Raw genomic sequence first — 24,676 nt, 5'->3', positions numbered from 1 at the left:
CAACCTATTTTATAGACGTAGAAGCTGAGGAACAGATTACGGTGGCTTCTTCAAAGTCACAGAGCTGGTTGGCAAAGGGAGCTGTATCTAGATCCAACACATCCTATTCGAAACTTAAAGTTTTCAGGGGAATTTTGATCCTTGTTTCAAGAACTTGTGCAGTATGGAGCAACAGGACCTGGATTCAGAATTAACCTATGTCACATACTAGCCAAGTGCTCTCCAACCATGTCACTTAACATGTCAAAGCCTCAATCTTTTAGAAGTTTGTAGCAGTTAGCACCGGGAATATAGTCAGTAATGTTGCGATAGTTACATGGTGCCAGGTGGGAACTAGAATTATCAGGGGGATCACTGTGTAAGTTGTATAAATGTCTAACTAGGCTGTACACCTGAATATTGAATGTCAACTGTAATAAAAAAATAAAAACTAATTAATTTATTAAAAGTATCCATCTGCCTGTAAAAAAAATAAATAAAAGTTGGCAATATGGAAAAGACACATCTTTTGGCAACATTTCCATGAGGATTAGCTTTATATCCTGTGAGCAGTTAAAGTTTGAAGGAATGCAGCCCTGTGCCTGAGAGCAGGTATTGAAAGAGCCCTTTAAGTCCCTCAGCATCCCTGTAGACAACTGGCTTTGGACACACCGGTACCCTTCTTTCTGTCATCCTAGCACTTACCAGCTAAGAAAAGGAAAAGAGGTGTTTAATTGTTTCCTTATTCTTTCTCTGTCCTTAAAGGTTTTGCAGATCATTCCAGAAAGCATGTTTACTTCTCTCCTAAAGATCATAAAGCTTCAGACCCACCATATCATCGAGGTGCCAACCCGCCTGGACAAGGACAAGCTGAGGGACTATGCTCAGCTGGGCCCGCGATATGAGGTGGCTTTGTCCCTTTGACTTATGCCTTTCGATATTTAAAACCCAAACCATGAAATATCACAGGTCTGTGTCACCTGCCATATCCCCGAGGCCGTCAGGCCAATTCTGATTTGTTTGTTCCTAATCTCAGCGATAACTACGTTTGCTATTTTGCTGCAGTAGTGCCTTTATTACATTGTACTGGTGTCATTTAAGGCTTTCTGCCTGAGTATTCTCAGGGAAATTGGAGGCCTGCTGATCACTTTTCTCTTGAGTAGCCTGGTGAATCAGGCTTATTCTCCTGGGGCCAGATTGCCTAGACTTTTTACATTTGGCTTCCTGCTTTGTACGGCCAGCCAGTGGCTCAATAATATGGTCCATTAACCATTTCCTACAGCCAGACTTTGAAGTCCATGCAATAGTTAAGCAGCCTCAGAGGTTGTTATTCCCAAACACCTCTGCTCTTCTTTTTCCTTGAACTTGAAGCTGTGAAAAGTGAAATCAAATGAAAACTGAAGTGTGCTGTCCAGTGTCTGCAGGTTTCATCCCAGTGTCAATGTCACACCTTCTGACACAGCTCCGAAAATTACAGCAGGAACTTAGATTTCAAGTGTGGGATTGCTCCACTTACTCTAACGCAGAAATATAGCGTCTGTCTACCCTATCAGGGTTTCCTGGTGTTGCTTGAAAAAATGTAGATGGCAGTAAGGGGAGATATCTTCTTAGAGTCTTGACAAGCCTTTTCTACTTGAAAGGGACCATCCATGTCATTGAGTCCTGCCCTCATTTTGTGCGTGAGAAACTGAGACCCAAAGAAGGGGAACTGATTGGTCAAAGTTTAAAGAACTGTTTAATGTCTTCTGACTCAGTTTCCCATAATGTCTCTCAGTGACACCACGAAGCCTCATTTCCGACCAGGACGTGCACACAGGGTCCTAAACCTACTTGCTCCTTCCTGTTGTCTTTGGCAATTCCAGGACCATTAGGCAATTATTTTAGCTTCTCTACAAATGATGGGTCTTATCTGAAGTAATTCACTGACCACTTTCTCTTTGTTAAAGGTTGCCAAGCTGACTCATGCTATTTCCATTTTTACTGAAGGCATCTTAATGATGAAAACAACTTTGGTCGGCATCATCAAGGTAACGGCTTTGATGTTGGTCTGTGTGGCCTGTAGTGAGACTCTTAGTTTGAATGAGTGTGGTATTTATCCCTTGGGGAACAGGGAATGACATTATTATCTTGTGTCCCTGCTGTCTACATTCAGCTTTTGAGCTTCATATTACTCAAGAATTGATGGAGGAGGAAAGAACATTATAATTCTTATTTTTCATAATACCCCAGAGTTATCTAAATCTAAGAAAAATCCATTTTATTGACTTTTTATAATAAAGAAAAATGGTTTAATGCCCTTAGACAGAATAGCTGGCTAATTTTCTCTCTCTTTCTGCCACCCTTTTTTCTTTTTAGTATTTTTATATTGCACCAGGTGCAGAGAGCTAAGATAATCATACTCTATTGTCATTGTCAGGTCATTGTCACCACTGATGCCTGTAAGCTCCTCTCTTATTTTTTTCTTTCTCATTTCCTTGATACCCATGCCCATCCCCCACAGCACCCGCTCTTTATGTTTGATTTCTGTCCCTAAACATTCAAGTTTCCTTATTTTTAGCATGTGGTGTTATTTTATGTGTGTATGTGTTTTTTATTTACCTAAATTATTGTGCTCTGTCTCTCATTCTTTCTCCAACTTTTCTCACTATGTATTGTTTTTGAAATAAGTTTATGTTGCTATGGGTCAGGTAGTTGGTTACTTCTTATTGCTGCACAGAATTTCACATTTTACTTAACCATTGCCCTAGGGACAGACACCTGTGTTGCCCAATGTCTTACCTATGCTCCTTTCCTTTATCATAAACTGTCAAAGATGAGCATCTCGGAACATGTCCCCTTTGCAGGCCTGTACAAGAATTAATGAAATCTCTGTACCCAAAATGGATCGCTGCGTCATAGGGCATATTTATACTTAATTTGCCTCAATACTGCCGAGTTGCTTTCTGAAATGACTGTTTCCTTTGTATTTACTCACATTTTCCCCAATACTTATTATTTCCCACTGTCTAATTTCTGCTTGCCCAAGAGGTACAAAGTGGTATCTCACTACTGCTTTAATTTATAATCCTATGATTAGTGATGTGCCCATTCACATAGTTCATGGTGCTTTTATTTACTTTTCCATTTATCTGATATCAGTAGAGTCTGAACATTTCTGATTTTTTAAAAATGTATAGTTATCAAGTTGCCAGGGTAATAATTATGTTAATAAAATCCAAGAAAATATAGGAAATGAACTTAAATAGACACGGAACTTTAGTGTGTGTTTTCTGGAAGTGATTTAAAAGAAATACCATTTACCCTGGAATATTAGTAGAATCTATTAAACATACTTTAGTTCTGATGCCAGTTGAATTCAGTTGATATGCAGAAATTATATGCAGGTTATCACTTATGACTAATCCATAAAGCAGTGATAAATCCTAGGACCAGATTAAGCATCTTACATGCAAAGTGACCAGTATAAGAAGGATGTACTAAAACCTAACATTTAGCACTAATTATCAAAGGAAAGACTGCCTAAGAAAAATGTAAATCATTTGCCACACACTTTCAGATAATGAGAGCAGAGGGGATATCATACCACTCCATTTCACCCAGGAGTCTGCCTTTGCCAGTCTAACAACCCAAGGCCCTTACTAATCTTAACCTCCCAATGTTCAGGATCTATTTCAAACACCTGTAAAAAGTGTAAGTTCACTTTAGTCAGTATGACTTAAAGCAAGTGAGATATACACAGAGGTATGTGTTCATTTTAGAGGTAGCCCAAAAGATAGTAATAATCTAAGTATTTATCCTTAAGAGATTGGCTGAATACATCATGGTGCACTCATGCTATGCATGGCTCTGCTGCCTTCAAAAAGAATTAGCCACTGGAAGATTTCCAGGAATCAAAGTGAAAACAGTAAATTGCAGAACAGTGTGTGTGTATTATCCCATTTAGATTTTTGAAACTAAATATGTATTTAAGGACAAATATTTATGTATGTAAATGAATAGAGAAGGTTCTGGAGGATCCATGTGGAAATGGTAACTGCTGCTGACTTTAGGGGAGGGGATAGAAATGTGAGGAAAGGGGTGTGTGAGGGGCTTTCTCTTTGCTGTACACTCCATGGATTAGTGAAAGTCTAGGGAGAACTGGAAGGTCCATTGGAGACTTTAGATCCTGAAAACATTTACTTCTTCATTAATCTGTTTTATAAGGAATGTTTCTCTGAAGCCTTCATAGTACTTCTTTGATTTTATTCTCATTGATTATATTTATTTATAATTTACCTTTTTATTATAAAATAGAGGATAGATACTGAAAGCTGCAGAAACAATTGTGTAGCTTAATGGGTTATTGGAAGGTAAATATCACTCATTTTCACCAACCCAAGTCAACAGACATAATTTAGCCAGCTCCCACCCCGATCCTCCCCTCATGTGTTGTTTATAGTTCTATTATCCAAAAGTAAATCTCTCTACACTCTAGTTTGCATTTAAAAATATATATCATGTCTTTTAAGTTTCTTTTCATCTCCAGGTTTCGTTTTTTTTCTGTTGAGGAACCCAAGGCCTTTGACCTGTAGTTTCTCCCCAGTCTGGATTTTACTGATTGCAGAGCCATGATGGCATTCAATATGTTTTTCTGGCTTTTGTAATTTCTGTGACTTTCATTGCATTTATCTTTCTTGAAGTTTAGACATAACCAGACCCAGATAAAACCCATCAATTATCTTTATCACTTTTAGAAATAATGGTTCTTTACAAATTTAAAAAAGAGACAAGTCTCAAGGAATTTAAAGGAGTACCTTAAAGCTATTTGATGTTTTATGGATCTGATAGGAAACTGTCTTTTGGGAGAATAACAAAAGCTTTCTCATTACCTGAAAAAAAGAATCAGCAAAATAAGCTTAGATAACAGATTTGCTTTCATATTTTATCTCCCTAATTACAAACACCATTCTAAGAGTGTTGAAAGAAAAGAGAATTCTTAAACCTGCAGAGCATCCAACCCAAAACCAGCATTTGCCCCTATGCCTATAGATTCCCTGAGATAACACCCAGAGGAAAGACTGAATTCAGGCCCTTTATTCCACTCCTTCCTGGTGATCAGAAAAGGAAATTTTACTTTTAACAAAATGATTTAAATGTAAGGCAACGTAAAACTTTCCATACCCACCACCTTTGAAATGCCATGTTGTAAAATTATCATTATGAGTTTTACTAAGATAAACCAGGTCCTAAAGAGGTAACAGGTCTAACAATTCTGGTCCTAGCTACACAAGGTCACAGAGGACAGGAAAGGACAACAGTCCCCATCCTTAAGGAAAGAGGTAGAAAGCACTCCGCTGTGCACTCTGGGAACTGTCCTTCCTCCGGACTCTTCAGGACCAGCTTTTCCTCACTGCCATTTATTACTCTTCGATTTGCTCTCAGGTGGATCCCAAACAATTGCTGGAAGACGGAATAAGGAAGGAGCTTGTTAAACGTGTCGCTTTTGCTCTTCACCGGGGATTGATCTTCAACCCTCGAGCCAAGGTACCAGATAAGCAGGATGAGTCCATTCTTTCTGTCTGTTCAGTTTTTAAAAATGGACTAGAGTACCACGTGTAACTGTTATGACCAAGACCTTTCCTCCTAACAGATATCTGACATGATTTTCCATACTGTCAACGGGTGTGCTTTTTTTTTTTTAATTCTCATTCAAGGATATGTTTTTACTGATTTGAGAGAGAGAGGAAGGGAGAGAGACAGAGAGAAACAGCAATTGGATGTCTCCTGTACATGCCCCAACCAGGGGTTGCACCCGCAGCCTTTTGGTGAATGGGACAGTGCTCCAACCAGCTGAGCCACCTGCCAGGGCAACAGATGTGCTTTTTGATCCAATATTGTAATCTAGTCATATTATAGGAAAACCCTTTTTGAAATCAGTACTTTTGTTCTTCACCTACTGACCCCCAAATTTAAGAATTGAACTGATGTTTGTAATTCAGAATGACTTCTTCTAGTTAAAAGAACTTGTTAACATGCCCTGGCCAGTTTGTCTCAGTGATTAGAGAGTTGGCCAGCAAACTGAAGGGTCCTGGGTTCAACTCCAGCCAAGGGCACGTACCTCAGTTGCAGGCTCGATCCCCGACCCCGATCGGGTTGCATGGAGAAGGCAACCAATCAATGTATCTCTCACATTGATATTTCTCTCTCTCTCTCTCTGTACCCCCTTCTACTCTATCTGAAAAGTAATGAAAAAAAATGTCCTCAGGTGAGGATTAAAAAAAAAAAGTACTTGTTAAGCCTAAAGCAGATAGGAACCATAAAGGCTGTATGTTTTTATTTTTTTTAATATGTTAAGGATATGGTAATTTTTCTCAGGAGAAAAAAGAAATAGGCCTGAAATTTATATATAGGGTACTTTTCATCTCCGTAAATTCCATTTAAAATAGTTTTAAGATAAAACCATTTAAAAAGTGTTTTAAGATAGACATATTCATCAAATGATGTAAGAGAAGTCAACATGCATTTTTTATATTCTTTTGTATGAGGCTTCCTTCCCAAATGAATGAGATCTATTCTTTTCCTGAATGTCGGACATCGGTTACCACTCGTCCTAGATAGGTAGGAAGTGAGTACATATTTCCAAAGCTGTCCTGAACTATCTTAGGGTATCATTTAAAGTCCAATATAGATATTAGTGGTTAACATTCTACTGCAATATGATAGAATTGTGTTTCCCCTTTTGCGCAGCCAAGTGAATTGATGCCCAAGCTGAAAGAGTTGGGAGCTACCATGGATGGATTTCACCGTTCTTTTGAATATATACAGGACTACGTCAACATTTATGCTCTCAAGATTTGGCAGGAGGAAGTATCTCGTATTATAAATTATAATGTGGAGCAGGAGTGTAATAACTTCTTAAGAACAAAGGTATCTAAATACATTGTTAAATTCTTAACTATTTTGTTATTTCTGACTTCTAAAATACATACCATATACCTCAGAAATGCCAACAAGAAAGTTTATTTAAACAGTTACTAGAAATCAATAAGCACTAGAAAGTCACAAATACCTTCAGAGTACCTTCAGGAGCTGTAAGGATTTCAAAGTTTATATGACACTTGACCTCTTATAGTTCACTGTCATAAGGAGAAAGCAGACATGATTAAATGGCTACAGAATGAGTCCCTTTGTTATCATTGTAATAATTCAAGTGATCAAGAATTCAGAAGACTTAGGAGTCATTTGGGTTTGATTGGAGTATGTCCCTAAGAGCGGAATTGCTGGGCCATATGGTAATTCTGTGTAACGTATTGATGAACCACCAAGCTGTTTCCCACAGTACCTGCACCACCAGCAATACCTGAGGGTTCTAATTTCCTAATTTCTCCATATCCTCACCACTTATTATTTTCTTTCTTTTTTTTAATTATAACCATCCTAATAGGTGTGAAGTGGTATCTCATTGTGGTTTTAATCTACATTTTCCTAATAACTAATGGTGTTGAGCATCTTTTCCTGTGCTTATTGGACATTTCTGTATCTTCTTTGGAGGAATGTCTACTCAAGCCCTTTGCCTATTTTTTAATTGGGTTGTTTGAGCACCAAATTCTTAAGTATCATAGCTGAGAAGTTAGATTTTAGTTAGTAGCTAACAAGGAGCCACTCTGTATGCTTCTAATTAGGGAACTGATGATTCAGGTATTGAAAGATTAGGTATCTTCCAACTTTATGATATTTGGGGTTTTTATTATTACACTGACAGGTTAACTCATGAGCCAAAAGGCCAGAAGTTCCCGTGTCTCATCTCACTTATCCTTATTCACCTTTTTCACAAGTGTTCCTTTTTCAATAAATGTAATATGTGGTGTTTTGGAATGGCTGTTAGTACAGTTTTTAAAGTTTTCTCCTTGAAACCAAGGAGCATTCGTTGTCACTCTTTATGCAACATTATCCGTATAAAACTATGTGGAAAAAGCATAACTAGGTTACTTTGTCAAAGATGTACCACATATTTGTTATTTTCTTCTAGATTCAAGACTGGCAGAGTATGTACCAGTCCACTCATATTCCAATACCAAAGTTCACGCCTGTAGACGAGTCTGTGACATTTATTGGTCGACTCTGCAGAGAAATCTTGCGGATCACAGACCCAAAGTAGGTACATCTGAATTCCACTGGGCCTTAAACACCAGGGACAGTCGAAGTCTAAACATGTGCTGCATATATTCAGGTCACAGCTTTGTTTATTAAAATTGACTTTTTTGAGACTATATATTTTCCTCACTGTGACTGAGGTGACTTCAGTTCAAAGAAGTAGAGATCAAAACAACTCTAAGATCTATTTGGCCTCCTTTAGTCTATGCTCCTCTTTTTTTTTTCTTCTTTTTTTTTAAAAAATATATATTTTTATTGATTTCAGAGAGAGAGGAAGGGAGAGGGAGAGAGAGAGATAGAAACATCAATGATGAGAGACATTCATTGATCGGCTGCCTCCTGCACACCCTCTGCTGGGGATCGAGCCCGCAACCCCAGCATGTGCCCTGACCGGGAATCAAACCGCGATCTCCTGGATCCTAGGTCAATGCTCGGCTGCTAAGCCACACTGGCAGCTATGCTCCTCTTGCTCTCCAATTAACATTCTACTCACTTGGACCTGTGGACATCCCACTATACCAAATTATTATTTAAATTACAGCTTGCTCATCTGTACCTAGTAACCTTAGCACACACCCCTGTTCCAGTCACAGGGTCTTGCACTTGTCAGTTCATATCCTGACCTTTTAAGATGATGACCTCCTCGTTTCTTAGCCCAACACCCAAGCAACTTTGATAGTGAGAACTAACATTTTATTGAGCACTTACCTTGTGCTCTCTTCCCAGAACATGATTCACATTCTTTCACTCATTACGAGAGTCTTATGAAGTAGGCATTGTTACTCTCTCCATTTTAAAGACAAAGCAACTGAGGCACAGAAAAGCTAAATCACTTCCCCAGGATCACAAAGTTAAGAAATGGTAGACTCAGAATACACACTAGGCTCTCTGACTCTAGAGCCCCACTCTTAAGTCCTGTGGGCTTCAAGGGAAGACCGCATAGCTTGGCATGCCAGGAGTTACAGTTTATATATAGTCACAACGGCAAAAACCTCATGTAATCAAAACTGCCTCGTCAATACGTAAACTTTTTCCAAAAATCCCAGCAGGTGTTTAATTCATCCAAACATTTTGTAGTTTCTCCTTTCTTGGTGCCCATGAATTGATCACTGAATCCCTTCTAGAAATCCCCCCCCTAATGCCTTGTTATACTTGCAGAAAGGATTGAGCACAGTTGGGATTTTCGTGCCATGTATTGATTTCATCATTGGTGCTGGCAGCCTCATAAGTGACACACTGAAAGTGCCGGCACTGGGCGGTGGAGAGGGACACCTTGAACCCTGAGAGCAGAAGTCATGCAGTTCTGGAAATCATCTCGCTCTTCTCATTTACCTCCAAATTTACATCTCCCTAGCACTTGAGGCTCTTAACTCCCCCGCCCAGATCCCATTTCAGTAAAGTCACAGGCTGGTTCTTAGAATTGGGGCGTGTCATCTGTGGAGCTTGTGAAATTGCGGACACTGGGACTCCAGGCCAGACCTACCGAATCAGACTCTTCAAGAGTAGGTCTTGTCATCTGTTTTTACATATTCTACCAGTGATTTAAGGTCCCAACCCACACATTTGGGAACCATTAAAATGATGGTTGAGAGTATGGTGTTGGAACCAGGCCTCTCTAAGCCTCAGTTACCTCACCTATAAATTGAGGGTCAAATGGCTTGTATGTCCCAGAATAGCACTATTATGAGGAAGAGAAAGATAGCACACGGAAGGAGCTTAGCCGAGCACTGGCACTTAAGAAGTGCTCAGTAAATACTGCCGGTTGTTGTCACCACCACACTCCTGAGTCTAAACGGACTCTGGTTGCTAACCAGAGCTGTCGGAAAGAGGAAATGGCTTTGTCATCTTACCCTCAAATATTAGATAGGGCACCAGGATTCAAAGTTTCTTTGTTACCAAAGTGGAAATGACATGTGACTGTGTTGTCCACAGTCTGTGGAAATTTAAAGAAAGACCCCTCAGAGAGACACCTGGGCCATAAAGTCTTCCAGCCTGACACCCAGTCTAACCTTGTCCTCTTCGCATGACTCCAAGCACTAGCCCATCCTGGTCCATCGAGCATCACCGTGAAGGTACATACACTGGGTGCCTAGATTCAGAGGTTATTCAACACAAACCATGTCCCTGTTTTTCATGTCTGATGCTCCAAAGCCTGTTGAGTCCTCCATCTCTTAAGGATCAATCCTCAGCTGCTTTTGGGTTTTGGGTGTGTTTTGTTTTGTTTTAGAATGACATGTCACATTGATCAGCTGAACACTTGGTATGATATGAAAACTCATCAAGAAGTGACCAGCAGCCGCCTCTTCTCAGAAATCCAGACCACGCTGGGGACTTTCGGGCTGAACGGGTTGGACAGGCTGCTGTGCTTTATGATTGTAAAGGAGTTACAGGTGAGCCCCTGGCATGTTTTCTGCTACCCTGGAGAGATGAGACTTCTCTATTCTTTCCCATACTGACATGTATATGAGACTCCCATTAGGTGTGTAAGAAGGAGACCCAACTAGAATTTCTTGGCCAGCATGGTATTTTTATGGGTAGATGGCTTTTGTGAGTTTCATCTTGGGAAGATAAGACTTTTTCTCTTTGAAGCCAGCAACTGACGACTCCTAGAAACCAGATGTTTCTGACAGGAGCCGGAAGTTGCTGCTTCCGCATCACCCTGGCTGCAGTGTGGTGGGGTTTAGGCCAGTCTGTGTTCTACCTGACATCTAGCTAACTGGAGGACTCACTTTACTCATTATGTTTGCCTTCTTGTTCTAGAATTTCCTCAGTATGTTTCAGAAAATTATCCTGAGAGACAAAACTGTCCAGGATACTTTAAAAACCCTCATGAATGCTGTCAGCCCCCTCAAAAGCATTGTAGGTAAGTGTTCTGAAACTAGCCGGAAGTGGAGATAACACTGTACCCTTTCCAAAGTCACTAAATAGAAAATTATATTTTAACCTTTCAGCAAATTCGAATAAAATTTATTTTTCTGCCATTGCCAAAACACAGAAGATTTGGACAGCTTATCTCGAGGCTATAATGAAGGTATGTTGTGGGGAAAACTGATAATCAATGCTATGTTCTTTTAATTATTCTTGTAATTTTGTTGCCCAAAGAAAGCCGCTCTTCTTTCATCAGTTTATTCCTGAGTGATGTGGAACACTTAAATTCACCAAATTTTAGAGTATTAGAGGGAAATGGCATTCTTAGAACTTGGAAAGTTCAGTTTAGGGCAAATAAAGGAGATAGGGCTGCTCCTAGCAACTACTAAAATTGGAGAACTTATTCCAAAAGATCAAAAATAGAGCTCCAAAACAGACACCTTTAACACACGAGGCCTGAACATTACTGGGTCACTTTGTAAAATGTTAGACTGTGGGATATGTTGAGGTCAGCATACTGGAGTCCATCCCCACAGTCCTCGAATGCTCTCTTGTGCTGCGTCTGCTCCGTTGGGGATGATGTTGCTCTTAGCCATGGATCCAGTCCAAGCAACCCCTATATTTTGCCGCAGAATATGTGATCCTCCAATGAAAAATTGACATCTTGGTGTTTGCCTCCTTACCATCACTCTGAAATGCTGGCCTGTTCTACCTGTTCTTTCTCTTGTTTGTTCACAGGTTGGGCAGATGCAGATTCTGAGACAACAAATTGCCAATGAATTAAATTATTCTTGTCGATTTGACTCCAAACATCTGGCAGCCGCCCTGGAGAATCTCAATAAGTAAGTGCCAGCATTTGCAAGAGCCAGATTCTTCAATACATACTCTTTTAATTTCTTAATGGGTAAGAAGGCTCTGGATTAAGAGGCTTCCTTCCTTTCCCATGGATACTCAAACCTGTTTCTTCAGGATTGTCCCTTGGTGTGTGTGTATCTCTTTCTTTTTTTTTTTAATGGATTCATTTATTCAGCCAATATATATTGATCAAATAATACACACCAGACACCATGCTAGGTACTTGCATAGGTTGAGAAAGCAATTACAGTTGACCTTTGAACACAGTTCACATGGTTTTGAACTGTGTAGGTCCACTTACAACACAGATTTTTTTTCAATAAATACTGTAAATTTTTTTCTTATGATTTTCTTAACTTTCTTTTCTCTCGCTTACTTTAAGAATAAAGTATATAATACATACAACATACAAAATGTGTGTTAATCAACTGTGTGTGTTATTGGTAAGGATTCTGGTTAGCAGCAGGCTGTTAGTATTTAGGTTTTAAGGAGCCAATAGTTATACACGGATTTTGATTGTGCAGGAAGTTAGCGCCTCTAACTCCCACGTTCTTCAAGGGTTGACTGTGTTACCAAAACCCACACTTGAGTTTCCACAGGACTGAGTCAGTGATCATCCTGTGGGCAATTAGAAGTGTTTTCAACAACTTGCTCTCATTTCAAGCCTTCTGCTTAAGTAAGTCACGCTTCTTGGTCAGACAGTTCAGTCAGTTCATAAAGCTTGAGTGGTGAAAGCATTTGATCTGGGTTAACTCCAGGAGATAAAGTAATTGGAGGTTAAATTTTTCACTTACACCCAGTCACAGACATGGCAATGGAGAGTGGGGAGGGTCAAGCCCTCATTTTCCAGATGAGGAAACTGAGGCCCTGAAAGACTACATCGTAGTCCGTATTAACTGTTGTATAAATTCAATTAATCTCTAACATTTATCACTGCTTTGTGTTTCCTCCTACGTAGGGCACTGCTAGCAGACATCGAAGCCCACTACCAGGACCCCTCCCGTCCTTACCCCAAAGAAGATAATACACTCTTGTATGAAATCACAGCCTACCTGGAGGCAGCTGGCATTCACAACCCACTGAATAAGGTTGATGATTAAAACATATAATGGGATGGTTGGGGACAGTGTGTTCCAAACAGTGATTTAGCCCAGGTGGCAGACCACTGTGCTAAACACTCGGAGAACCTGGGCTCAGATCCCAGAGCCTCCATTCACTTATGTCCCTGCCCCCTCTAAGCCCCTCTTTCCCATATATAACAGGAGGGTGTGATCACACCTTCCCTGCCTGACTGGCTTTGGGACTCAAATGATACAATGTCCATCTGTAAGAGATGAGTTTTATGTTTGTCTGGAGTTTGATCAACTGTGGCATTGATCCTTCCTGCCCAAAGATGTTTCCCTTTGTGGCTGATAGTTACCACAACTGTAATCTGGGGCTACAAGCTCTTCCTGCAATTCTGATGTCCAAAATCCTCTGAGAACTGGAAGTTTTTTCACAAGTCACTGTAAGATCTGTTCATGTTTTGATGACTTTGATTATAGGTTGTAAATCTAGACCCTATGTTACCTTTGTAAAATTATAAAATGTGAAATTTTGAAATCTGTATGATCTCCTGGGTTTTTGGTTAAATGATTATGAACCTAAATAGCAGCTCATATTTTTTGAGTACTTACTATGGGCCAAGCACTGTGTTAACGGCCATGGGTGACCTCAGTTTCACAGCAGCTCTGTGAAACGTGCCATTGTTGGGTGGGTCACTTCCCCAGGGCTCCTCACTAGCTAAGGTGGAGCCAGGCGGTCTAAGCAGAGCCCTGCTCCTAACCGGAATGCTGCCCTGTAACCAGGCTGGCGGGCAGGGGGGAGGTGGCTGGATATGCCCTTACTACTTTCTGCCAAGAGAACTGGGAGGGAGACTGCTCTGTGACATTGCCCAGGGGAGAACAAAGAACAGGAGACATCTGCTTGCTTTCTGCCATGTACTGCCCCTTGCTGCTATGTGGAGCTTTCCTTCTTTCTTTCTGCCTCCTTCCCTCCCTCCTCCCTCTGCCCTTCCCTCAAGCTTTACCTTGACTGCTGTGTATGCTTCCCATCCCACTCTTGCTGGTCACCCCCCCCTCCCCCCTTTGTTAATAACATTCAGATTATTGTGAGGAGTGGGGGAAGAAACTGCTAATCTTTAAGCAAAATTGTCCCTTTCCCAGAAGGGATAATTGTTATATAGATATTTATGTTTGCAGGGGTGTTAAATAAAACTCTGAAGGCAGCAAATAATGGAACCATCCTAGTTTTAGATAGTCTGGAAAACAAAATAAAACAGAAGCTTTTCACTTATAAGTGTGTCCTACAGCATTGTGCAATGTGAAAAAAAGGCCCATTTTTCTTACTTTCTCTTTCCAGATATACATAACAACGAAGCGTCTACCCTATTTCCCAGTCGTCAACTTTCTATTTTTGATTGCTCAGTTGCCAAAACTTCAGTACAACAAAAACTTAGGTACAGTATGACATTTATCCTTTGCAATAAGTAACAATATCAATAGATTAATAACTAGCAGAACAGCTCTTTGTATAGAATGCTATGTCACATATATGAGATCTTTTCTTAATTAAATGTTTGTTTATAAAATCCCTGTCTTAGGGCCTCTGAAATTTAATGCCCCTTTATGAAATGTAGACAGTGGATTTAATATCAACCAGCCATCGTCCACCTTTAATTTCCAGTGGTAATTCCACTTGTAAAATGTATGGGACCTTGGCTTCTCTCCTTTTTTTTAATGTTTAGGTAGCTGATTGCGGTGTGAAAGAAAATTCTTTTGATTAATGTCCTATTCTTTCGATGAGCGTCCCACGCCTGCCGCGTGTCTAGGGTGGCAGTGTGAAGAGGGACAGGACAGTCAGGAGAGAAGACTAATGGGGACTGTTTAGTACATTAAGATATGTATGATCGCATGTGGAAACATTCAGCACAAACGATAGATGATACCAGAGGCTTTCAGTAGAGTTAGCCTGCCCAGGACCATAACCGTAATTTTTTGGTCATTGATCAGTTTATCTTGAACATTTTTATAAACACATTTCTAATAGATTCCCAAGTATTTCCTCTGTCTCCAAACTTTTTATCTAAGTAGAGTTTTTAAAAATCCACTATAGAGTTAAATTTACTTTAAAAGTACAACCAGCCTGGCCAACGTGGCTCAGCGGTTGAGCATCGACCTGGGATCCAGGAGATGGTGGTTCGACTCCCAGTCAGGGCACATGCCTGGGTTGCGGGCTCGATCCCCAGTGGGTGGTGTGCAGGAGGCAGCCGGTCAGTGACTCTCTCATCATTGATGTTTCTCTCTCTCTCCCTCCCTCTCTCTTCCTCTCTCTGAAATTGATAAAGATTTTTTTTAAAAAAGTATAACCATATTATTTTTTAACCAGCAAATGATGTATTTCCCTTCCTATTTCATAAGCTTTTTTAGGGTAAAGATGTGAATTCCCTTTAAGGTTTTCATTCTCTCATTCAAAAATATTTCTTGATTCTAGACACAACACCCATACCAATTCTTATTACTCTGGCTGAGTTCAGAGCATGGTGGTGCCGGGTACTTGCTGTAGGAGGGAGGGAACACGTGTATGTTTGAATCTTGGCTTCACCACTTATCACCTAAGTGATGACTGTGGCCAAGTCACTTAACCTCTCAGACCAATCAGATTTTAAAAATACTTAATACAGCACCCAGCACAGAGCAAGTACTCAACGGATGCTAACTCCTTTTCTGTATATTGGTCAAAATCAATGTCAAGAACCATTCCAAGAGAGTTTAAGGGTTCATCTCAAGATTCAGATTCATGTTCTTCCTGTTATCCCTGTATTTTTACTAAATAAGAATATATGATCGTTTATAGCGACAAGTTGTCAGTGCATAAGGATATCTTGTTTTCGTTATAGACTATTCATCCACTGGCCACAATCTGAGGTACTATTTCCTTCATTGTGCGTAAGGTTGAGGTCAGGCACCTTCATTCAGATACCAAACCCAGGTTCAGCTGCCTGCTGCTCCAAAGCCAATCATCCATAAAGGGAAAGGGTCTGATGGAAGGAAAATTGATTTATTCAAGAGCCAGCAGCCTGAGAAGATGACCATCTTAACCTCTCAGTGCTGGCAGGGGTTTTTATGAGCTGGGAAGGGGAAGGCAGAGCAAAGGAAACCAGAGTGGGTTGTGGGCTCTCATTGAGGGTGCTACGTGCGAGTCAGCAAGGTCTGCTCCAATAATCATCTCGGAGCCGGTTAAGCATGGTCAAGCAATGGTCTGGTTTTTGTCCATCAGAGGTGAGCAAGTCCTTGGAGCTGAAGTGCCTGAAGGCTGGAGTCTGCTTCCTTTGAGGTGGTGAATTTACAAGTCATCATTTACAGAAACAATGTTAAAAGAATGGTGGGGTGTGTTACAGTTATACAACTGCTTGCCCTGGCCGGGTAGCTCAGGTGATTAGAGTGTCATCCCAATACGCCAAGGTTGTGGGTTTGATTTCTGGTCAGGGCACATACAAGAAGCAACCAGTGAATGCATAAGTAAGTGGAACAACAAATTAATGCTTCTCTCTCTCAAATCAGTAAATAAAATTTTTTTAAAAACTCACAGTCACCCGGCCAGCGTGGCTCAGGTGTTGAGCATCGACCTATTACTCAGGAGATCTCAGTTTGATTCCTGGTAAGGGCACATGCCCGGGTTGTGGACTTGATCCCCAATAGGGGATCACTGATGTTTCTATCTTTCTTTCCCTCTCCCTTCCTCCCTCTGAAATCAATAAAGACATATTTTAAAAATAATAATAAATAAACTCACAGTTATACAACTGCTTATGAGAAGCATGTCACTATTCCATAAAGTTTTCAGACCTTTAAACAAAACAAACAAAACCTTTAAGTGTCCCAGAAATGTATCTATACCTGACTACAGTTCTTGTCATTAATTACACTGATTTGTTAATTCGGGAATCAAATTTTTAAAAAGTAGAACTGAGGAAGGAAAAAATACACACACACACACACACACACATATATATATCCTTAACACATTTATTTAACCTTGTGGGCATTTTTCTCAAGACTGACCTAAGAACACATGCCTGTCTTAGTCTGTCCTGTAAGAGTCTCTGTGGCGCCTCATTCATGGAAGAGGTTTTTGTTGTATGCACCACTTTGCTCTCCACCTGGAAAGGATTATTTCTTCGTGTTCTGAATACTGTTGGTGTCTCCTACAGTGGGCATTGAGTAATTCAGAATTGCCAAGGCCCAGGTCAGGTAAATCAGGTTTACTCGTTGTGGCATGTCTGATTTAAATAAGAGACTTCGAGTCTTCACAAGAACCCAAATATGGGATCCAGGGGTCTGTCTGACCAGTTTTACTTTATGATAAAGTTGCACCATTGTACACCCCAGCAGCATCTGGCAATGCTGTCTTCCTGGTTTCAGCCATTCTAATGGGTGTGCCTGGTGTGTAGCTGTCGTTTTAATTATCCCTTTCTTTGTTAAGTGTGTGTTTAAGTTGTTTGCCTGTTTTTAAATTGGGTTGATTGCTTTCTTATTTCTAAATTGTAGGAGTTATTTATATATTATGAGTACAAATCCTATGTTATATGTATTCTGAATTTTCTCATAAACTGGCTTACCTATTCATTTTTTTATTGGTGACTCTAGTGAGCAGAAGTATTTAATGCTGATGGTGTCCAGTTTATCTCTTTTTTCTTTATAATTAGTCCTTTCTGTGTCCTAAGAAGTCTTTGCCTACCTGAGGGTCACAAAGATAGTCTCCTGTTTTTTTTCTAGAAGTTTTGTAGTTTTAGTTTTTGCATTTGTGCTCGTTTCAAATTACTTTCTATGTACAGTGTGAAGTAGGGATCAGCACTCATATTTTGCCCATAAAGGATAGCCAGTTTCAGCACTGTTTACGGAAAAGATTTCTCTTTCTCCATTACAGTGTTTGGATATTTGTGAAAATTTAAGTGATCGTACAAGGGTGGGACTATTACTCAATTTTCTGTTCTGGACCATCCATCTATTTATCTTTGTGCCAATATGTCTTGATTACTTTGACTACTGCAGGTCTTGAGATCAGGCAGTGTGGCTCTTCCACCTTTGTTCTTTTTCAGCATGTGTTTCCCCCTAGACCCCTACCTCTGTTCCCCGTGCAGCCGTCCAGGCAGAAGGTCACAGTCTCTTTTCTTGTGTAACATTTAACATTGTGTTTAAAAACACTTTAAATATTTGTCCAGCAGTTTAGTCATTTTCATTTAAGAGAGTAGTTCAGGTAATCCAATCTATCCTGCAGCCATTTAACAGAAGTCGCTTATAGGTCATTTTCATTTTCTCAATATTTTTTATATCTTTAAATTTTACTGCAGTCACATGCTGTAATTATATGATCCAAAAGATGAAGCGCTGGTAATTTAAAAATGAGCAATTGCTATGTTGCATTGAGCCCTGCAGACCACCGGCAGCCTCGGCCGACCCGGGCCTGCCTGAGACCGCAGCCCAGGGCTGGTCTGCCCTCCGCATGACCCTGCACCCAAGAGGATGTGGGACGCGGCCCCAGAGTGCCCTCGCGAGCCTTCCCACTAAGTGGACGCCTCCAGACACGAGCACTCGGCCAGGTGGTGTAACTGGTGGTCTGGTTCCTTGCAGGAATGGTCTGCCGAAAGCCTGCCGACCCCGTGGACTGGCCTCCGCTCGTCCTGGGCCTGCTCACCCTGCTGAAGCAGTTCCACTCCCGGTACACGGAGCAGTTCCTGGCGCTGATCGGCCAGTTCATCCGCTCCACAGTGGAGCAGTGTACCAGGTACGTGGGGCGGGGTGCAGGGGGCCGTCGGCCTGGCAGCCCACATCTCTCAGTGTCTCGCTGGCAGGGATGGGCATGGGCTGCTGCCTTGCACTATAAAGCAAGTCTGGGCACATCTCCTTGTCCGGAGGAATTCATCGTGGGCTCCCTTAAGTCTCCCTGCCCGGGGCACCTCCAGGTACACTCACAGGGAGGTTGCATGAATGAGTCACTACCGTGATTAGTGTGGGGACGAAAGTGCAGACCTGTTCCTCTGCCAGCAGGAACAGACCTCAGGGAGCCTGCATGCCCTGCTGGGCCACAGCCAGGGACAGCTCTACACCCCTCAGACCCTGGACACAGCCCGAGCTCCTGGTGTGTAATGAGACAGAAATCACACCCCAGTTCCTATTGAATACAAAGCTTGTAAACCTTTAATTCATCATCTTTAAGTGTTCCAAGCCCTCTACTCATCGGTGGTAATTTCAGAGCCATTTTACTTACCTCCCGCCAAGGGCATTAGTCAGTTCTCAGGTGTCCCAGGCAAGCAGCCATCCCACCTCTGCTGGGATACTCCCTTCAGTGAGGCAACACAATACACTGGAAGAGTCCTTCTCATCATTAGAAAGTTCCGGATTACGATAAATGGAAAGTGTCATCCCATCTCTCTCTGAAAATATCATTCATTGGGCCTTCTGCCCTTTGAGATTAGACAGACTAAATGCAGTCTCCTTCCTTTGCATCATCTCCTCAAATGGCTAATGTCACCTGCTGCCTTAGGTCCTCTCTTCTTTGGTTAAGCCCCTGCACCTGTTCCTGGCATGCCGGTGACCACCTCTGGGGGCTCTAGTTTGTTACTGGCCATCTTAAAATGTTTTCCCAAACGTGCACCCAGATTTTGAATACAGCCTCCCCTTAGGGTGGAGGGGCTATTGCACTCCTTCATCCTGGTCCCCTGTTGACACAGTGCACCTAGAATCGCAGTCCTAGATCCTTGACACCCGTTGTATATCAGTGGCTCATAGTGATTTTATATTTGTTTTAAATTCTGGCATCTTTTTCCATGAGCCTCAATCAGGCCAGTCTTCATCCATCTTAGTTAATGGTTAGAACAACAAACACTGGATGTTTTTCTAGGACGTATGGTCAGCCTTGCTTCAAAGAGGAGATTTTTTAACAATTGAAAAACAGAAGAGCACTTGGAAGGATGAGGCAGCCTCAGTTACAGTCACCAAACAAGGTCGGTTGCAAAGGAAAACAGTAGGTTCCAAATCTGACGCATCTCACCCAGGACCGTGGGGAGAGGAGGCCACGGGACTCAGTTCAGGTGGCAAAAGCATGGTTGTTTCCAGTCACCGCCACCCCCGGCCACCCCAGCTGTAGCGCGCCATCTGTCACGAGTTGGCGGGTCCGTCCTCTGTTTCTTCGTCACTAATGACTGCAAAGGAGTAAGTGTGGCTCGAGCCCAACGTGTTCCTGGCAACCTTGAGAGAGTTCATCAGGATACCGGGGTCGAGCTGCAGCTCAGGGTTTCTGATTCGGCTAGGTGAAGTGATGTAGGAACTCGAGATGTATGGAGATGCCTTCGTACCCTGGTTTCTTTTCTTTTTTTTAAGTTTTGTGGTGTTTTTTTTAAATATATCTTTATTGATTTCAGAGAGAGGAAAGGAGAGGGAGAGAGAAAGATAGAAACATCAATGATGAGAGAGTCATTGATCAGCTGCCTAGCCCGCAATCCGGGCATGTGCCCTGACCGGGAATCGAACCCCGATTGCCTGGATCCTAGGTCGATGCTCAACCGCTGAGCCACGCCCGGCCGGGCGTCGTACCCTGGTTTCAAGCAGAGCAAATACAGATATAGCCCTGGTCACACACTAAAAGATTGAGAGCAGTGGGAACCTTTCCAGGTACAGCCACCTTAAATGTTCTTTTCAAAAACAAAACAAAAAATCATCAGAGAAATACATCAGTAATCTGCCACCATAAAATTCTTTATTTAGAAAATGCTAATCTGTACAGAAATACTTAAAAACTCATTTTGATAAAAACAGGGATGTAAGCTGCCCAAGAAGGCTGTCATGCACTTCGCTGCATTCTCAGCTTGAGAGAGGCCGGCAGTGTCGCCGTATGAATGAATACACGGGTGGGACTCGTACGGAGAGTATTAGATGCTTTGTTATCTGACACCCCCGATACACAGTAATGGTCCAGGCACAGCCCCAGGTCCTGGGGCAGAATGATGAGGGCATGACCCCGGCCCTCAAGGAAGCCGGCACACAGGCAACTGAAACGTTGAGGCTTGGCGAAAGATGCCAGGTGCACTGAGAGCGTAAGGAAAGAGCCGTCGGCCCGCAGGAGCCAGGCAGGACTTCGAGGGAGAGGTCGTACCCAGGCTGGGACTGGAAGGTACCTCGAAGCCTCCTTTCAGGTCAGCATGCAGAGTGAATAGCTGCAGGCTGGAGGGCATGGGAAGGAGGGCCTGTTCCGGAACCTGCCGCTCTGTAACCGTGAAGTGCTGAGGTACAGGGGAGTCTAGACCGACGGCCGGGGCCATACGCGAAGGTCCCTGTGAGCCAGAGTTGAGATTTTGTCTCCCGCGCTAGGCGCTAAAGGCAGGCGAGCAGGATACTGACCTGATAGGAAGCAAGATGGTCTGTGGATGTTTCTTCTTTAACTGCATTTGCAGATCTGTCGTTGGCTTACTATCTCAGTATCTTGACTGAGGGTCTCCTATGTGCAAAACAGTTAATGGATCCAGACTGTTCTGTTACAGCCAGAAGGTACCAGAAATGCCTGCAGATGTCGTGGGTGCCCTTCTGTTCCTGGAGGATTATGTTCGGTACACAAAGCTACCCAGGAGGGTAAGTGATAAAGAACAGTGTCAATGCCCTTTGTGTAAAAAGATGGTATTGCGTGGCCCCAGGCTCATTAGGAGTGAGGTCCAGTAGCTCATTCACAGGGGTGCCTGTGCCCTTGGCTCTGCTCTGCCCACAGCTCTGAAGCGTTCCTACCTTCTCCACCATGTTAAGTGCTTTGCAAGAAGACAGTTTAATACAACTTCCCTCCCCTGTCACTGTCTATCACGCCCCCCTGTCAGCAGCTCACCAGTGCAGGAGGTAAGATGTGCAGCCCCTTCAGTGGCCAGGGTAGAGAAGTGACCGGGGGGTGTGCTTCCCTCGCCACGTAACCTGGTTAAATTCACGCCACGGCTAAAATTACGTGTGACCACTGTTTCCAAAAATGACAGCCTGCTTTTACCTTCTAAGAAACTTTTCCTCTTCCTTCTTACTGGTAATTCTACTTTGATGTATTTTAGCTCAAAGCGGGGAGCTTGATATTAAAATATAAAAGACTTTCAGATGCTGAAAAGCCATTCTGATTTTTAAAAATTAGTAGGTTTGGAATCAAAGATCCTTTTTTATAACAAAAGCCAAAGATGTTTTAAAAACTAACTGGCTACGCCATACTGAGTCGTGAGACACCAGTGACATTCTTATTGAAGGCGGAACTGTAACTGCAGTACAAGTGTGAGGTGGTGAAATAAATGCAACAAAATATGCACCATGGAAAGACGACAAGTTTGCACTTACTGAGGATGTAATTGTCTTCCTTGAATACCAAGTAGAATCATGTGAAAAGTGATTAAGAGTTCAGAAAAGCTGGTTATAGGATAATGTATAAAATAAATGTTCTAATAATTCAAAAATATGAAGAAATGCTTGTATTCACAGAATTAACAAGGAAATAATATAGCCAAGAGTAACCTCTTGAAGAAATATAAAAACAATTTAGAAAAAACTATAAAATTTTAAAATACAAAATTTGGAAGTCCATGTCACATTCTGAATGAGGAGACTCAAATATTGTAGGAGTATCAGCTCTTTATAGATTTATTTGCAGTTATGATTAAAATTCCAGATACTGTTTTTAACTTTGGGAAAAAATTTTTTACAAATTTCATAGGACTTGGGCTAAAATAGGATTTAGAAAAAGATTGAAACATATTATACCAAATATGAAAATATATTGCAAGACTACAAAAATCAAAATAGTATGTACTGGTGTGACTCAAGAGATGGATCAATAGACTAGAACGTGTTGCCTAGAAACAAATCCTAGCACATACAATTGTATGGAAGGAAAAGTAGCATCTCAAATTAGGAGAGGAAGGGACAGTTAGTTCATTATTTGGTTAAAAAATAGCAAATTTATCTCTTCACATCTCCCACGTATCAAAATTACAGATAGGTTAGAGTTAATTTGAAAAGTGAAACAAATAAATTAGCAGATATTTGACTAAAATTAATGTATCAGCTCTCTCTGAACTTCCTACGTCAAATACCAAGGGAGGAAACTATAAAGAAAAAGATTTAGAGAACTGATCTCTTATAAATGCTAAATATAATTCAACAATTCTGTTGAATGTCTCTTAATTTAAAAAGTTAATTAAGTATTAATAAAGGACCAGTTTCCTTGACTTGTACTCTGTATTCGTTACACCAATAAGAAAATGATAACCAACCCAATCCCAATAGAAAAAAAAAATGGGCAAAGAATATTAACAGGCAGTTTTTAGGAGAAATATAAATGGCCAGTAGACCTTTGTAAAGATGCTCAACCGGACTTCTATTCAAGGGACACAAATCAAAATAACAGTAAAATTACTGTTTCCGCCCATCAGATTGGTCAAGTCAGATGTTGGGTCCCTAGTGCTTGTAAGGTTTAGAGAAATAGTACTTCTCAACCCTGTCAATGGGAGTGCAAATTGGCTTATCCTTTGGGGAGAGAAATTTGTCTTTATCTGCCTGAAAAATGGTTTTGTAACTTACTTACCTGATCCCAGCAATACCGCTGCTAGGAATAAGTTCACCAAGATATGTGTGCAAGGTATGTTCATGATATAAGATTTAGCAGAGGTAAAAAACACAAGATTATGTATTCCTAATTTGTGTGTGTGTGTGTGTGTGTAACCTGGAAGACTTCAGTACAACATAATTATCAGTTTTAGTTTTCTCTAAGGGATTAAGATCAGATTTTTCTCTTATACTCCTGCATTTGTAAAATTTCCTCTAATTAGCAGGTATTTTTATAATTAGAAAAAAAATTAAACACTGCTTTTTAAAAATTCCCATTTCCAGCACTTGGAGAGTAAGTAGCTCTACCTTCCACCCCATTCCACCCCTCATGGCTTCCCCTAAGCATAGCTGAGGGCCGGGTGCCTCCAGACCTTCCTCTTCCCCCTCTGGCTTGGTCACTTGCCAGACTCCTGTTCTTCCTAGAGATACTGCTCTCAGGGCTTCCTAGCAGATCAGAGTGCCTTTAAGCGCTCGGGGTGCAGGCAGGGGGTGCTGGGCAGCATCCCCTGGGATATTGGCAGTTCCAAGAAATTAGACCAGGACCAAGGACACCAGGAACAGCGGGGGCGGTCTCAAGGAGTAGCCCACCCCCGTGAGGCCAGTGCTCCACATGACTCACCCCGCTCTGAAGGATGTCTTCATTTCTTTAGTTTGCATATGGAAAATTTTGCATGTGTTCTGAATAACACTATGAATAATGGAACTCCCTTGTTTTCTTCCTTTAGGTTGCTGAAGCACACGTGCCTAATTTCATTTTTGACGAGTTCAGAACAGTCCTGTAACTTTTCCTTCTACTTTGCTGAAAGGATTGTCCCTAAATCTTCCCACCATCACTAACATGAATTAAGATGAAACTCAACTGCTCATGTAACTGCATGTTTTCCCTTTATTGTGGGGAAACATCAGACATTCTGAGTAAGGTATATCTCATGGAACTAGGTAATATTGTTTAAATCATGGTATTATATGCAATTTATATCATGTAGAGGCAGAACACATTTTTGTACTGCCTCTTACAAATGCTGAATGTAATTTAGTTTTATGTTCTAAAGAACTATTTGTGCAACTCCAGATTTTCAGTAAAATAGTATTGCCAGTACCCCGTGGTCCTGCTTATTCGAAAATTATATATTCACTGTGCAAAAAACCTTGTCTGGAAGGTAAGAGATGAATCTGGTAGG

At 41.4% G+C, this 24,676-nt stretch overlaps 1 protein-coding gene across 2 annotated transcripts in view; it reads left to right on the top strand.

The window, feature by feature from the left end:
- WASHC5 (WASH complex subunit 5) overlaps positions 1–24,636 on the top strand; it is a 50,764-nt gene extending 26,128 nt beyond the window's left edge. For both annotated transcript variants that reach the window (XM_081117115.1, XM_081117116.1), the window contains exons 16-29: positions 745–885; positions 1,926–2,006; positions 5,401–5,502; positions 6,706–6,885; positions 7,988–8,112; positions 10,340–10,502; positions 10,873–10,975; positions 11,064–11,143; positions 11,719–11,822; positions 12,794–12,923; positions 14,236–14,332; positions 18,507–18,660; positions 21,413–21,500; positions 24,221–24,636. In XM_081117115.1, coding sequence (XP_080973241.1) covers positions 745–885; positions 1,926–2,006; positions 5,401–5,502; positions 6,706–6,885; positions 7,988–8,112; positions 10,340–10,502; positions 10,873–10,975; positions 11,064–11,143; positions 11,719–11,822; positions 12,794–12,923; positions 14,236–14,332; positions 18,507–18,660; positions 21,413–21,500; positions 24,221–24,277 — 1,605 coding nt within the window. In that variant the 3' untranslated portion in view covers positions 24,278–24,636. The remainder of the gene's footprint in view (positions 1–744; positions 886–1,925; positions 2,007–5,400; positions 5,503–6,705; positions 6,886–7,987; positions 8,113–10,339; positions 10,503–10,872; positions 10,976–11,063; positions 11,144–11,718; positions 11,823–12,793; positions 12,924–14,235; positions 14,333–18,506; positions 18,661–21,412; positions 21,501–24,220) is intronic.
- Positions 24,637–24,676: the final 40 nt, after the last annotated feature.

This window comes from Miniopterus schreibersii (assembly GCF_964146895.1).
Source record: "Miniopterus schreibersii genome assembly, chromosome: 17".
In the NCBI taxonomy this organism is placed as follows: domain Eukaryota; kingdom Metazoa; phylum Chordata; class Mammalia; order Chiroptera; family Miniopteridae; genus Miniopterus; species Miniopterus schreibersii.
The sequence above is the reverse complement of the archived record's forward strand: the minus strand, read 5'-3'. Positions and strand labels throughout refer to the sequence as shown.